General features: G+C 35.4%; 1 protein-coding gene and 1 pseudogene across 1 annotated transcript in view; one reads left to right on the top strand and one right to left on the bottom strand.

Annotated features, from left to right (window-relative positions):
• The window catches only part of ATR (ATR serine/threonine kinase), a 115,129-nt gene that overhangs the window by 34,346 nt on the left and 68,053 nt on the right, over positions 1 to 12,730 (top strand). The window contains exons 17-21 of the mRNA XM_045539389.1: positions 3,264 to 3,356; positions 4,971 to 5,101; positions 7,734 to 7,877; positions 9,035 to 9,128; positions 10,023 to 10,148. Coding sequence (XP_045395345.1) covers positions 3,264 to 3,356; positions 4,971 to 5,101; positions 7,734 to 7,877; positions 9,035 to 9,128; positions 10,023 to 10,148 — 588 coding nt within the window. The remainder of the gene's footprint in view (positions 1 to 3,263; positions 3,357 to 4,970; positions 5,102 to 7,733; positions 7,878 to 9,034; positions 9,129 to 10,022; positions 10,149 to 12,730) is intronic.
• LOC123630127 lies at positions 1,868 to 2,435 on the bottom strand (annotated as a pseudogene).

The following is a 12,730-nucleotide window of genomic DNA, read 5'->3' as shown; positions in this document are numbered from 1 at the left end:
AATCAGAAGTTTGCATTTGTTCTCAGAGGAAAATTTTACAATAACCTCAAAATTACACATTTTTCATCCATTGAATTGGCCGTAATATTATCGATTGTATAATTTTAGGCTTGAAAATAGATGATTTTCTGTGCTGGGCAGGAGAAAAGTTTATCCTGACATCTAATCTAGAGAGACATGTAGAACATCTAACTCCTCTCTACTATGTGCTAGTATATACCCTCCTACCTTTGTTCTCTTGGCAATCCATGTAACCTGGAGATACCTAAAGCAGATCCCTCAACATCAAGCAATGCAACTTTCTTCTAGAGTTGGAAAATACTTCAGTTGCTACTCATCCCCAGCTCTTTTTCTTGCCTATATGTAAAGATTTTGAAAGAGAAGAATATTCTTCTTTACAGAATAGTCATGTTTCTAGTTTGTAATAATATTAACAAATTGATTTAACACTTAACAATATACTAAGTGCTTAATACATGTTATCTTATCTTTTTTTTGGTTTTTTTGCTCATGAAGGGTTTTTATTCATTTAATACGTCTGAAAAGAATGCATATACAAAGAATTGAGACCTGAGAAAGCATGGTTCAACATTAATGAATCTACAAGAATTAGGATTTGGGGAAGGTGGAAAAGATTACCTAAACGTTTTTAGAAATTAGAAGTTGCAACCAAAATAAGCTGATAAAATCCTCATTCACACTTATGAAGAATCTTCAGGAGACTCTTTCCATGATTTTTATTAAACTAGAGCGCCTTATCTGGCTGCTCTGGGGTTCCTCATACGCAAAATAGAAATAAAAGGATTCCCCTGACTTTTCCCCGTTGTTAAGTGTTCTCCCCACCCCTAGCCCCAGCTTCTTTATGAAGCAGGCCTCCATCTGCACAATTTGAGAAGATGTTTATCATTCCATAGACATCTGTCTTCTAACACCACCCCTCATATCTCCTTTACATACCACTTGCATTCTAGGAACACCATATCATCTACTATCGAGTTGCAAATCTATGCTAAGCATATAAGACAATGAATGACAGGGAAAAAATTTTTTTAAATTATGAACTCCATCCATTTGGTATAGTTCAAAGATGCAATACTTTTCTTCATTGATCAGTGAAAGAAGTTAGACATTAACTTCCAAAAAAATCAGCAAATGGCAAACAAATTTCCTTGAAAGTCACATTGACATATATAGTGCATCCTAGAAAACTGGAGGGGCAAGACAGGTTCTACCCACTTTCATGAGTTTCATCAAATAGTGGATCTACTCAAGGGTGGAAAAAAGGGAAACTTTCAAAAAGGAATATTTTATTAAATGAGGCATTTACTATATTCCTAAAAGCACCAGATGGGCAATGTGTTTTCTAAACTAGGTCTAGGAAGTGGAATGTGGAACCACTCTGTCCTCTTCCCCTTAAGGGCTGTCTACTGGTTAATGAATTTTAAGAAGACTAAAAAACAAACCACACACACACTTCCCCAGAAACAGAGGGGGGAAAAAAAATAACACTAAGATGTCCCAGATTACTCTCCAGAGTAGAACCAGAGAGCAGCTTCAACAATTCGAATTAATCTGTTACAGAGTCATCACAAGCATGCCTTGCTTTAAAAAAAATTTTTTTTAAACAACAACACAAAACCTAGTACTGATCACTTTTCTGACAATACACAATTGTTCAAAATTAACTAGTATTAGGGGTAGCAGGGGTCATACCTGGCTTTGTCTCACATGACTACATGTGAGTAGGTGTAGGGCATTTGTCATTATTGCAAAAATGAATTTGAATTTTTAATCTTCAGTTTGACTTAAACATTGCTTTCAGTATTATGTCAACACCAGTTGTGGTAAAAGGGCTCTGGAGAGATGTTCATAGCAGCACACACCTGCAGTTCTTCTTTGGTTCTGGAGACTCCAGGACAGCCAATATTGCTTAATCAAATACTTTCTTAGGCCTTTCTGTGTGGGTGCAGAACACTCCACCTACTTAACAGCCTTCAGGTCACAGGCCAGCTTTTCAGCAGTCTCTGGAGTGATGGCCTTCTGTTTATTGGCAACTTTGTCAATAATAGAGGGGTCATCTCTGAGATCAATTTGGGTCTCAACAAGCTGGGAAAGAGTCTTCGGACAGTGGTTATCTCAGGCATCCGCTTTTCTTTCTCATTTTCAAATGAGGATGGAGAAACCACTGAAAAACAGACTAGAAATACATCTGTTTGTGGATAACTCAGTGGTTGTAATCTGTCATGATCCTCTTGCCCTGCAGTGTCAAAAAGACCAAGAGTATGTGGCCCTCCACTAATCATAGCTATGACTGCATAGTTGTCAAAAACAGTCAGTACATATTTAGATGGAAATTTGTTTGTTGTGTAGGATATCAGGAGGCATGTTTTACCAACAGCACCATCACCCACAATAACACATTTAACTATCAGCATTGCTGATATAGTTTTGTATCCACTTTAAATATTTCAAACCTGATGTTGACCTCAGCATCTCCACTGGGGCATTGGCCTATCTTATTTAATCTTTACAAGTCTATGCGGTAGGTGCTTTTGTTGTTCCCATTTTACAGACTCAGAGGAGTTAAATAATTTATTTAAGATCACACACTAGGAAGTGTCAAAATCGGGATTCAAACCCAAGTTTGGCTGACTTACAGCCCATACCCTCTCCTGTAGGACCCTCTCTCAAAGAATGAACTATATTCACTTCAAAATACCCAAAATATCATGGATGGTGATATCTAGCCTGCAGTTGTTGATGCCCTTAATCTTGTACTTCTTTGCCACTATTACCTCAGGGGGTGTTGACCCCTGTGTCAGACCTTTTGTGGGAGGGTACTTTTTCTGTAATCAGGTACTTTACTTTTTTCCAGCTTAGTTCTAAATGCTATAGAATAAGGACAGTCTTTCTCTATTCTCCTCTCCCTTCTTTTCCTCTTCACTGTGGATCCTGACATGAATCACATCCTAAGGATGCCATCCCATCTCACTCCATGATTCAGAAGCTCATGATTTCCTCATTGTATACTGTACTGTTTAATCATATTTTGTCATGGTGATTATAAATCAGTTTCATTAATTTCTTTAAATATTAGATGTGAAAGTATGTGCTTTTGGAGAAACTTAATTTACCAAATGTTTATTTCTAATACTCTAATCTAGTTAGGTAAAATATAAATGATATTATTTAAATAACTAAATTGTCAATATAAGAAATTTGATCTGTATATAAACTTATATAATATTGGTTTTTATTTTTAGGCTGATTATTTACAACCCAAGTTGTTGGGCATTTTGGCCTTTTTTAACATGCAGTTACTGAGCTCCAGTGTTGGCATTGAAGATAAGAAAATGGTAAGTAGTGATAGTTGAGTTGCAAAGTGCTAGAATGGAATTCATATAGAATATGCAGGAGATATGATTTTTGCTTCTGGCTACAAACATTCAAAGATAGGAAATAACTAAATATATGACATTCTATATTGCTGAACAACTTGTATAAGCCTTTGGGAGACAAAAAATTGGAATTGTATCACTTATAGTTCTTTTGTGTATGAGTGATAGAAAAACCCAAAGGAACTTGTTGGCAGTGTGACTAAAAGTGTAAGGGTAACATAGCTTTGGGCATAATTTGATTTTGGACTAAAAAATGTTCTCAGAGCCAATCTTTTAGCTCATGTTCACCTGGGTTGGCTCTATACTTAAGTGCTAGGTAATGACTTTAATGACTTCAGGCTCACGTCATCATAGCATCTAGTCCAATGAAAGAAAGATGCCAGTAATCATTTATAGCTCAAACAAAAGTTGCATAATTGAATCTCATTGCTTCAAATTGGTCTGATATGGGTCATGGCCCCTGGTGTTTTCAACAGAAAAAATGGTAAGTTTTTATAAAGTAAGGCAACGTCAGTATTTGTCAGTTTATGTTTAAGTGCTTGTGGCACAATAAAGTTTCATTATGACTACTATTACAGTTAGTCCCTGTTGGAAATTTCTGTCCTGTAGATTGGAATAAATTTTTGGATATTGATAAAATTTCCCTTTTTGTTGCTTTCCACCTCTGCAGTCAGTAAGATTACAGGTAAAACCTATGAATGGAGGCTTTTCATTTCAGTTTGTATTCCCCTTCTCTTATATAATTTTAAGGAACTAAGAAAGACATGATATACTTATCTCTGCCAATTTCAGCAACCAATGCCTTTTTTTTTTTTGGTGTCAAGTAGTAAATTTAATCCTCCAGACAATTACTATTCTATCTACATGGCTTCTTTCTTATTGTTATCACAATTGTTATCATAAGTGAGAGAATGACCTTGAATCTAAGAAAAGTAGAGTTTGTGTTGTAAACCATAAAAAGCTCATGTTTTGGCACATAGTTAAGGTTGACCAGAAAATTTCTTTAGCCTTTCATTCGAACCTGGAGCTGTTGATACAGGTCTGGTTCTGTGTTTCGTGTATGTTTTACTTTCTGGGTATATTATTAGTTACTTGTTTTACTAAATTAAGGACAACTTGAATTTAATATCATTAAGACAAAAATTTACTTAATTGTTGATCACTGTGAGGTATTCCATTTTCTTCAAAACTTTTTACAAGTCTTTCAAATTCTAGTGTTTTTAATTCAGTTTGGTTTATATATGTGCTGTATAGCAGCTTGGGATAGATATAAAGAAAATCAAACAGTATGTATTATGTCCTTAATAAATTTCAAAATTTACTGTTCTGTAGGACCACTGGGACCAAAATAACAAATCACCTTCAAGGGAAAGAAAAAACAATCAGAACTCAACTTGTATTTTTCAAATTCATGGTTCCCACATAATAAGTTGGACATTTATTAGACCTTTAGTGTTGTCTGAGAATAGATGACACCCTGAGATTTGGATGTGAAGCACTTGTCCTTAGGGCTTATCTGCTTCTGGCAACTTGTTTATAGACTTTGTAAAAAAGCGCTACTTAACTTTCTAGGCCTTGAACAGTTTGATGTCTTTGATGAAGTTAATGGGACCCAAACATGTCAGTTCTGTGAGAGTGAAGATGATGACCACGCTGAGAACTGGCCTTCGATTCAAGGATGATTTTCCTGAATTATGTTGCAGGTAACTGATTGCCTGGGTTCATTAATTTTTTTGCATTCCCCAGTAACACTAACTTGAGTTCTTAATCTCTTTGAGGAAAATTGAGTTCAAATTGTAAATTAAGGTAGAAAAGGAAAACATATTTACTTTTTAAAAACGTTTTACTGTAGAAATATTTTAAGAAACCGGGAAATAGGAGAATTACTAATGATCCTACATACCTATTTCCCAACCTTGGCGATTATCAACATTGCTAGTCTTATTTAATTTAGTCATCTCCACCTTTTTTATTGTTAGTTGGAGTATTTCAAAGAAAATCCCAGAATCACTGTACTTGTAAATACTTCAGATATATATAATGGATGAGGGCATTTAAAAAAATAACCATCATGACTTACTATACTTAGCATCTAATCTACTATCATCTAAAGCTCAATCCGTATTCACATTTCCTTCAATTGTCTCAAAGATGCTTTTCTCAAAGATGTTGGCTTCCTTGAATCACAGTCTAAACAAAGTCTATATATCACACATTCACAACCTTAAGGGGTTGTTTGGCCCCCTAAGTATCTCTTATAAACAGCCTCCCGCCTTAAATCCCCTCCTCACACATATTTTATTTCTTTTAGGTTGTTAAGATTTTGGGATATATGATTTGGCTGTTAGCTGATTTAACTTTTCCCTCTATCTTTTTTCTCCTTTATGTTTTTCTATATAAACTGGTAGATAGATATAGATACTTGATTAGATTTAGGTTCAATTTGTTATGAAAAAATACTTCATAGGTGAGGCTTTGTGCCTCTGTTGTGTTGTAACATAAGCCACATAATATCTGGTTGTCCACTTTTAGTTGTGCTAAGACTAATCAGTAGGTTTAGATTTTATCACCTCAAATCCCTCTATTATAAAGTTCCCATTAATCTTTCATCTAAGGGCTTTAACATTAATTAATGATCATTGCCTAAGTCCATTATTTCATTAAATGTGATAAAATAGTGATTTTCTAATTTTATTATTCCTTTTGTATTTATTAGGTGGGATTCTTCTTAAAACAAAATAAACTTCGTCATAAAAAATCTGGCTAGCCAGGCATGTGACACATGCCTATAGTTCCAGCTACTTAGGAAGCTGAGGTAGGAGGATTGCTTGAGCCCAGGAGTGTGAGGCCAGCCTGGGCAATGTAGTGAGACAACGTCTCTAAAAAAGAAAAAAAAAATGGCTACCCTGAAACATAGTTCATATAGGAAAAGCAGTTCATACAGGATAGCCAGGATAAATAACTTAAACTTTTCTTTTCTTTTCTTTTTTCTTTTTTTTTTTAAGACAGAGTCCCGCTTTGTTGCTCGGGCTAGAGTGAGTGCCGTGGCATCAGCCTAGCTCACAGCAACCTCAAACTCCTGGGCTTACGCCATCCTACTGCCTCAGCCTCCCGACTAGCTGGGACTACAGGCATGCGCCACCATGCCCGGCTAATTTTTTCTGTATATATTTTTAGCTGGCCAGATAATTTCTTTCTATTTTTAGTAGAGACAGGGTCTCGCTCTTGCTCAGGGTGGTCTCGAACTCCTGAGCTCCAACGATCTGCCCGCCTCAGCCTCCCAGAGTGCTAGGATTACAGGCGTGAGCCACCGCGCCCAGCCTAACATTTCCTTTCGATTATCAGTTTTCAGAATATAGATTTGTGCCCTAGGAACCTCTGGTAAAATTTTTCTACTTTTTTTGTATCATTTTGATCACATGGATTTTTATAAATTTGGTGAATTTTAATCCTTTAAAATCACTGTTTTTTGATTGCTGAAATCTTTTTTTCTTTTTCTTTTATTTCAGCATATTACAGGGGTTCCATCTTAAGCCAGTAGAAATCCCTTTAAGCTGGTGCCTGTGACATTTGACATGGCCCCATTAATCTTTTATAGATTGTCTGTTTTTTGGTGACACAAGATGTCCTAGGCTCATCTTGTACATTTCCTGCCCCTGATCCAGAATCAGCAATTTCTTCAAGGAGCCCTGGCTCTGATTCCTTTGAGCCCAGATTAATTCCCAGTTTAGGCACTCATTAGGCCTACTCATTGCTACTGAGTTGTCATTGCCTCTGACCCTTAAGTGAATAGAGCTACTAGATAATTTGTATTATTTTATAAAGAGAAAAAAAATCATGAGTTTATATTTTTAGTTCAAATTAAAGATTACATAGTTTTGACTTAACTCTTTGGTTTTACATTTCAGTTATGCTCTAAATCTTTGTTCCTAATGACTTATAATTACATGTTTACTTAATTTTTCTTTCTGTCTATACATATATGCAACTTAAAAATGACAATTCAATATTACTGCTGATAGTAAGACTGTTGAAAGTAGTTTAAGCTCCTTGGAAGGTTGTTTTTGTCCTTAAAATGTATCCTCTTAGAGATATACAGTCAGAATAATGTGTCTTTAAAGTTTTGTAGAGACAGGATCTCATCACCTTGCTTTTTTGATATAATTTGGAGATCACTTTATTTGAATATATAGTACTGATCTTTATTCCAGTTTTAAAGGTGCTTGTAATCTATTACTTGTATGTATCTTTGTTTCTTCAGCTAATAACTAATTGATGGAGCTTTATAAATAATAAAAATAATGGAACTTAATTTTTATTTGTTTTTTCACATAGAGCTTGGGACTGCTTTGTTCGTTGCCTGGATCACACTTATCTAGGCTCCCTTCTCAGTCATGTAATAGTAGCTTTGTTACCTCTTATACACATCCAGCCTAAAGAAACTGCAGCTATCTTTCACTACCTCATAATTGAAAACAGGTATTGTAACTGAAATTGGTAATAAAAATAGCAACTTTTTAATTGTATTTTATATCTCAAGGTATTCGGATTACAGTTGGTAATGTGGGACTGTTCACATTTTAAAATTTCAGAGTTCATCAATAAAAGTAATTGGCACATAATTACATATTAAACTGATGCTATTTTTTATGGTATTACTTCCATTATAATTATTTTTAAAACTCATTAAATAATAGGTCAGCAATTAAAAATTATTTTTATTCTGAACGAGTGAAGCTTTCTTTTAAATTAAGGCAGACAGTTATATAGGAGGAGAATGGTTAGGAGAGAGATTCACCTACTTTCTGCAGCTTACCTTAGTTGAAACCCTTTTTACTTCATTGTATTAACTTTTGAACTAGCCACCCTTCCTTTAAGCTTTTATCATGTTTCTTCATACTATTGCTAGAACAGTCTTTTAAAATCATCTCTTTATCTGTATTATTCCAGCATGAAGAGACATTCTGTGGTTCTCCATTTCCAAACTGATAAATTCCAAATTGCTTAGCTTGACATTCAAGGCTTTCCAAAATCTGTCCATGTCTTTTTTCTTAATATCTTTTCCCATTATTTTCCAAAACAGGCAGTAGGCTATCACCAATGTGGACTGCTATTGACAGAACATGCATTACTCCTCTCCATCTGTGTTTTTGATTCAGGCTGCTTTTTAGCCTGGAATATCTTTCTATATATTTTTTAACTTTTTCTATTATTTTACTTACTGTTATATGTCATATAGTTCCTTTGCTTCTGCAAAGTTAGGATTTAAATACTACTTATTCACCTACTCACTAGCACAGCATATCTTCTGCCACAGTCTGTTTTTCTAAAACAAGTCACACACCCAACTCAGATCAAAGGGGAAGGGACTATATATATGGATGTGTATACCGAGAAGCATGGTTTATTGAGGGCCACCAATGTAACAGACTATCATAGGATGATTTTCTTAGGTGTGGTTATTTGCCACTATTAATTTACCTGAGCATCTTAGATATGGTTAGGAAGAATACTTGCATGTTACTAATCAGCTGGCACTTATAAGTGTGAGTTAAGTCAGTGTTAGTTTCACTTTGCTTTTCATTTTTTTAGTATCCATATTCTTGTCAAATAATTCTTTTTATTCCAACTATTAGGGATGCTGTGCAAGATTTTCTTCATGAAATATATTTTTTACCTGATCATCCAGAATTAAAAAAGATAAAAGCAGTTCTCCAGGAATATAGAAAGGTATTTAATTTTTTATTTATGGTTTAGGAAATCATTGATATAAAATTGTTCCCAAATTCTAATACATTGAGTAAAGATCCTTTAGAATCATATCTAGGGATAGTATAGTCCTATTCTGATAGCTAATTCCTGAAGAGCAGATAATGCTACCATGAATCTGTGACTTTTGGTGAGAAGTTTTAGCGTTTAGATTAAAGATATAATAGCATTAGATAGAACAGAGAGCAAAGAATACAGTTCTTGTGCCTTTACTACTCAGGTCAATGTGTCCTTACTTGCAGTCCCAAAAGAAGAAGCTGCCACAGCTGAATGCCCTGAGAGAAAAAAGAAAAGCTGTGGGATGATTTTAGTTTTACTGTGCTACAAACCACGGTATAGAAATGTCAGATCTGAAATGATTCCTGAGCTTTAGAAGGAGAATAATCTATAGTTCCAGTATCTTGAAGTCTAGTGACCTCTTTGAAATTATGAAGGTATTTATGGTGATTACATAGCACTTCAGGGCAGAAAGTGGGATGCCTGAACTTAGGTAGTGAAAGGAAGGAGTGAAATACCTACGTAATCCATAGGCCTGGTTCAAGAAAATTAAGTAGCTCTCTGTAAATTAAGGGAAACTTCTTGTCAAGAAGCATTTATTTTAGATAAGTAAATTCTTATTTAGTTGGTATAAAATTTTTCTCTAGGCCTGAAGATTTTAGAATGAAATCCTTTTCCCAGAGAATTACTAAAAATGATATATACTATACAAAGGAAGTGATGGAAATTTTATTATTTTTTAAACTGATTTTATTGGAGTATAGTTTAATTAGTGGTAATTATATAGGGAATTCAGCCCTTTTGGAAATTGTTGTTAAAATAGTTAATAAGGGATGTCTTTCTGTGCCCTTTGTGTAGGAGACCTCTGAGAGTACTGATCTTCAAACAACTCTTCAGCTATCTATGAAGGCGATTCAACATGAAAATGTAGATGTTCGTATTCATGCTCTTACAAGCTTGAAGGAAACCTTGTATAAAAATCAGGTATGTTAAGCTGATAAAAGTAGAAAACTATAGCAAGGAAGGGTTGGAGGTTTAAAGAAAAGATGACAGATTGGTATTTTTGTTTGAGATTTAGTAGATTCAATGAAAGAAGTAATTTTTATTTTACCTAGATTATCAAATCTGATTGAGAATCAGTAATCCATGAGATGTCCTTTGACATCTTATGTCAAAAATGTCCTTTGAATCTTAGAGATTTGCATTTTTTTTGTTGTTTTTGAAGGGTCATGATTTGATGGTTATATTTTAGGTTACTGCATCTTCCTAAATAACAATGTATATGTTTGTATAGCAGCAGTTTATGTGAGTCTTCTTACATATCTCCCATAGATATCTGTCATATAAAATGTCAGTAATAAAGCTAAATTTTTAACTTTACTTTTTCAAGGGGCCAGTGAACATTATTCTTTTCTTTAGTAACATAATGAAGATTATCCCTAAACTTGATGATAGTGAAAACTGGTATTTACAACGTCAGACTCCTCCTGTAAATATATATATAGTAAAAAATTTAATTGAGTTACTCATTTTTGTATGCCAAGAACCCATATGGTAAGATGTGAGAGCCTAAGACCCTCATGAGTTACTGGGTTACAAAACTGGGTTATATTTCTTTTCATGATAGAAGCAAGCACTTAGGACAAAAGATATATATGATGGTAATAAGTACATGGTTTCTGGGGCAGTGAACTTGTATAACCAATGTGGGTAGCAGGCAGTGTAGAGATGATTCTACCAGATTGAATCTCCTCTAGTTTAGGTTTAATGTCTTCCTGATTATGGATCTGCATTATCAATGTTATAGCCTCAATTTCTACACTAAACTACAAGAAACTACCCTGTTCTTGCCCCTTTTCCCAAACCTTGACCTGGGTTCCAGATAACTTAAAGGGCTTCTGTCTTTTAAATTTAATGTAGAGACTTATGAATAACAAAAGTTCTCTCCTCTTGGCGTAAAGGTTTTCTTGTTCAGGTTATTTCCAAGCATATGGCTTAGTCATGATCTAACACAAGGAAATGTCATCTCGGTCATCATTTCCTAGGTGTAAGTGACAAAATCTAAGAACTCAAGATTTCTTACACTTTTAGGGACAAGCCACAGCTGCCCCATTTTTGCCACCGGGGTCACAAAAGATAAATCACATCTGGTAATTGCCTGACAAGGGTTCCTTCAATGTGAAGCCCCAGTACTAATAGATTACCTAAGTAAGATAAGAAGGAAAGTGTATTTGCAGGAGTCTTAAAGGTCAGATTGAGTAGATTGATTATGATATAATGGCCATATATTATTATAGGATTCTTTAAAGTAAGAATTGATTTAGTTTAGCATTTATATCTAGCTGAATAAATTTACTGTAGGTTGGTAAGAAAAAAAACTAGAGGCAAGAAGGCTTGGAGGATCCATAGGGAGATAAGAAAAGAAGAAGAATCCAGAGACGCATGTCTTCCAAACCATACCCCAGCAAATACCAGCCCAAAACACCTGGGACTAAAGAGAGAATGAAATAGGAGATTACATCAAAGGAACATCAAAGTTAAAGACAATTGAATTAAGCTCCAGAATAGCACTGTCAAAAGGAACTTTCTTTGAGAATGAAAATATTCTATATCTGTATTGTCCAACAGTAACCATTAGCTACATGTGGTTCTCTCGACCACTTGAAATATATGACTCAGGAACAGAATTTTTAATTTTGCTTAATTTAAACTTTGTTTAAGACAGCATCTTGCTCTGCTGCCAAGGCTAGAGTGCAGTGTTGCGATCCATAGCTCACTGCACCCTTGAACTCCTGGGCTCAGGTGATCCTTCTGTCTCAGCCTCCCAAGTAGTTAAAAATCACCAAGCCTGGCTGATTTTTAAATTTTTTTGTAGAGATGGGGTCTTGCTATGTTGCCCAGGCTGGTCTTGAGCTCCTCAAACAGTCCTCCTGCCTCAGCCTTCCACAGTGCTAGGATTACAGGTGTGAGCCACTACACCCAACTGAGAATATTATAAAAGAACTTCATCCACAGGAAAGCACCAGACCCAAACGGTTTCACAGGGGGATTTTTATCAAATCTTCAAAAACCAGACAGCCTCAATGGTGTTCAGATTTTTCCAGACCATGGAAAATGAAAGAAAACTTCCAATTTTTTTAAAAAGGAGCAATATATAACAGTGTTCACTAAACTTAAAAAAGGTAGCTCAGGCCGGGCGCGGTGGCTCACGCCTGTAATCCTAGCACTCTGGGAGGCCGAGGCGGGTGGATCACTCAAGGTCAGGAGTTTGAGACCAGCCTGAGCAAGAGTGAGACCCCGTCTCTACCAAAAATAGAAAGAAATGATTTGGACAGCTGAAAATATATATAGAAAAAATTAGCTGGGCTTGGTGGCGCATGCCTGTAGTCCCAGCTACTCGGGAGGCTGAGGCAGTAGGATCGCTTAAGCCCAGGAGTTTGAGGTTGCTGTGAGCTAGGCTGACGCCCCGGCACTCACTCTAGCCTGGGCAACAAAGTGAGACTCTGTGTCCAAAAAAAAAAAGGTAGCTCAATAAAATTAAAGATCATTATCACTTATGAATATCA

This window comes from Lemur catta, chromosome 1, assembly GCF_020740605.2.
Source record: "Lemur catta isolate mLemCat1 chromosome 1, mLemCat1.pri, whole genome shotgun sequence".
In the NCBI taxonomy this organism is placed as follows: domain Eukaryota; kingdom Metazoa; phylum Chordata; class Mammalia; order Primates; family Lemuridae; genus Lemur; species Lemur catta.
This window is presented reverse-complemented; position numbering and strand designations above follow the sequence as displayed.